General features: G+C 57.3%; 1 protein-coding gene across 1 annotated transcript in view; it reads left to right on the forward strand.

The window, feature by feature from the left end:
- Positions 1–884, forward strand: part of LOC119592932 (retinitis pigmentosa 1-like 1 protein) — a 10,109-nt gene extending 9,225 nt beyond the window's left edge. Inside the window, exon 2 of the mRNA XM_037941824.1 lies at positions 54–884. Coding sequence (XP_037797752.1) covers positions 54–884 — 831 coding nt within the window. The remainder of the gene's footprint in view (positions 1–53) is intronic.
- Positions 885–895: the final 11 nt, after the last annotated feature.

Genomic DNA, 895 nt, shown 5'->3' on the forward strand with positions numbered 1-895 from the left:
ATCGCCTTACTCTCCGGGTATTATTCACTTCTATCCGGATCATCTCCCGCCAGCGTGTTTTCGCCTCCGTTGGGCTGTCGGGAGAGCCAGAGAGGCAAGTCGGGAGAGCCAGAGAGGCAAGTCGGGAGTGCCAGAGAGGCAAGTCGGGAGAGGAAAAGAGCCAAGTCGGAAGAGCCAGACAGCCAAGTCGGGAGAGCCAGAGAGCCAAGTCGGACGTGCCTGACAGCCAAGTCGGGAGAGCCAAGAGTCAAGTCGGAAGAGCCAGAGAGTCAAGTCGGAAGAGGAAAAGAGCCAAGTCGGGAGAGCAAGAGAGCCAAGTCAGAAGAGCCAGAGAGCCAAGTCAGAAGAGCCAGAGAGACAAGTCGGGAGAGCCAGAAAGCCAAGTCGGGAGAGCCAGAGAGGCAAGTCAGAAGAGCCAGAGAGCCAGAGAGGCAAGTCAGAAGAGCCAGAGAGCCAAGTCGGGAGAGCCAGAGAGCCAAGTCAGAAGAGCCAGAGAGCAAAGTCGGGAGTGCCTGAGAGCCAAGTCGGGAGTGCCAGAGAGCCAGAGAGGCAAGTCAGAAGAGCCAGAGAGCCAAGTCGGGAGAGCCAGAGAGCCAAGTCAGAAGAGCCAGAGAGCCAAGTCGGGAGAGCCAGAGAGGCAAGTCAGAAGAGCCAGAGAGCCAAATCTGGAGAGCCAGAGTGCCAAGTCGGACGTGCCAGAGAGCCAAGTCGGGAGAGCCAGAGAGGCAAGTCAGAAGAGCCAGAGAGCCAAGTCGGGAGTGCCAGAGAGCCAGAGAGCCATTTCCACCCATTCGGCCCGCTTGGAATACGCCATGAATGCCAATGGGCGCCCGTCAAAGGGGCCTGGGTTCTTGCTTTCTTTCTGCTCTCTATTTCTCATTTAATTGGCTGTTTA

The sequence above is a fragment of the Penaeus monodon genome, chromosome 31, assembly GCF_015228065.2.
Source record: "Penaeus monodon isolate SGIC_2016 chromosome 31, NSTDA_Pmon_1, whole genome shotgun sequence".
Taxonomy (NCBI): Eukaryota; Metazoa; Arthropoda; class Malacostraca; order Decapoda; family Penaeidae; genus Penaeus; species Penaeus monodon.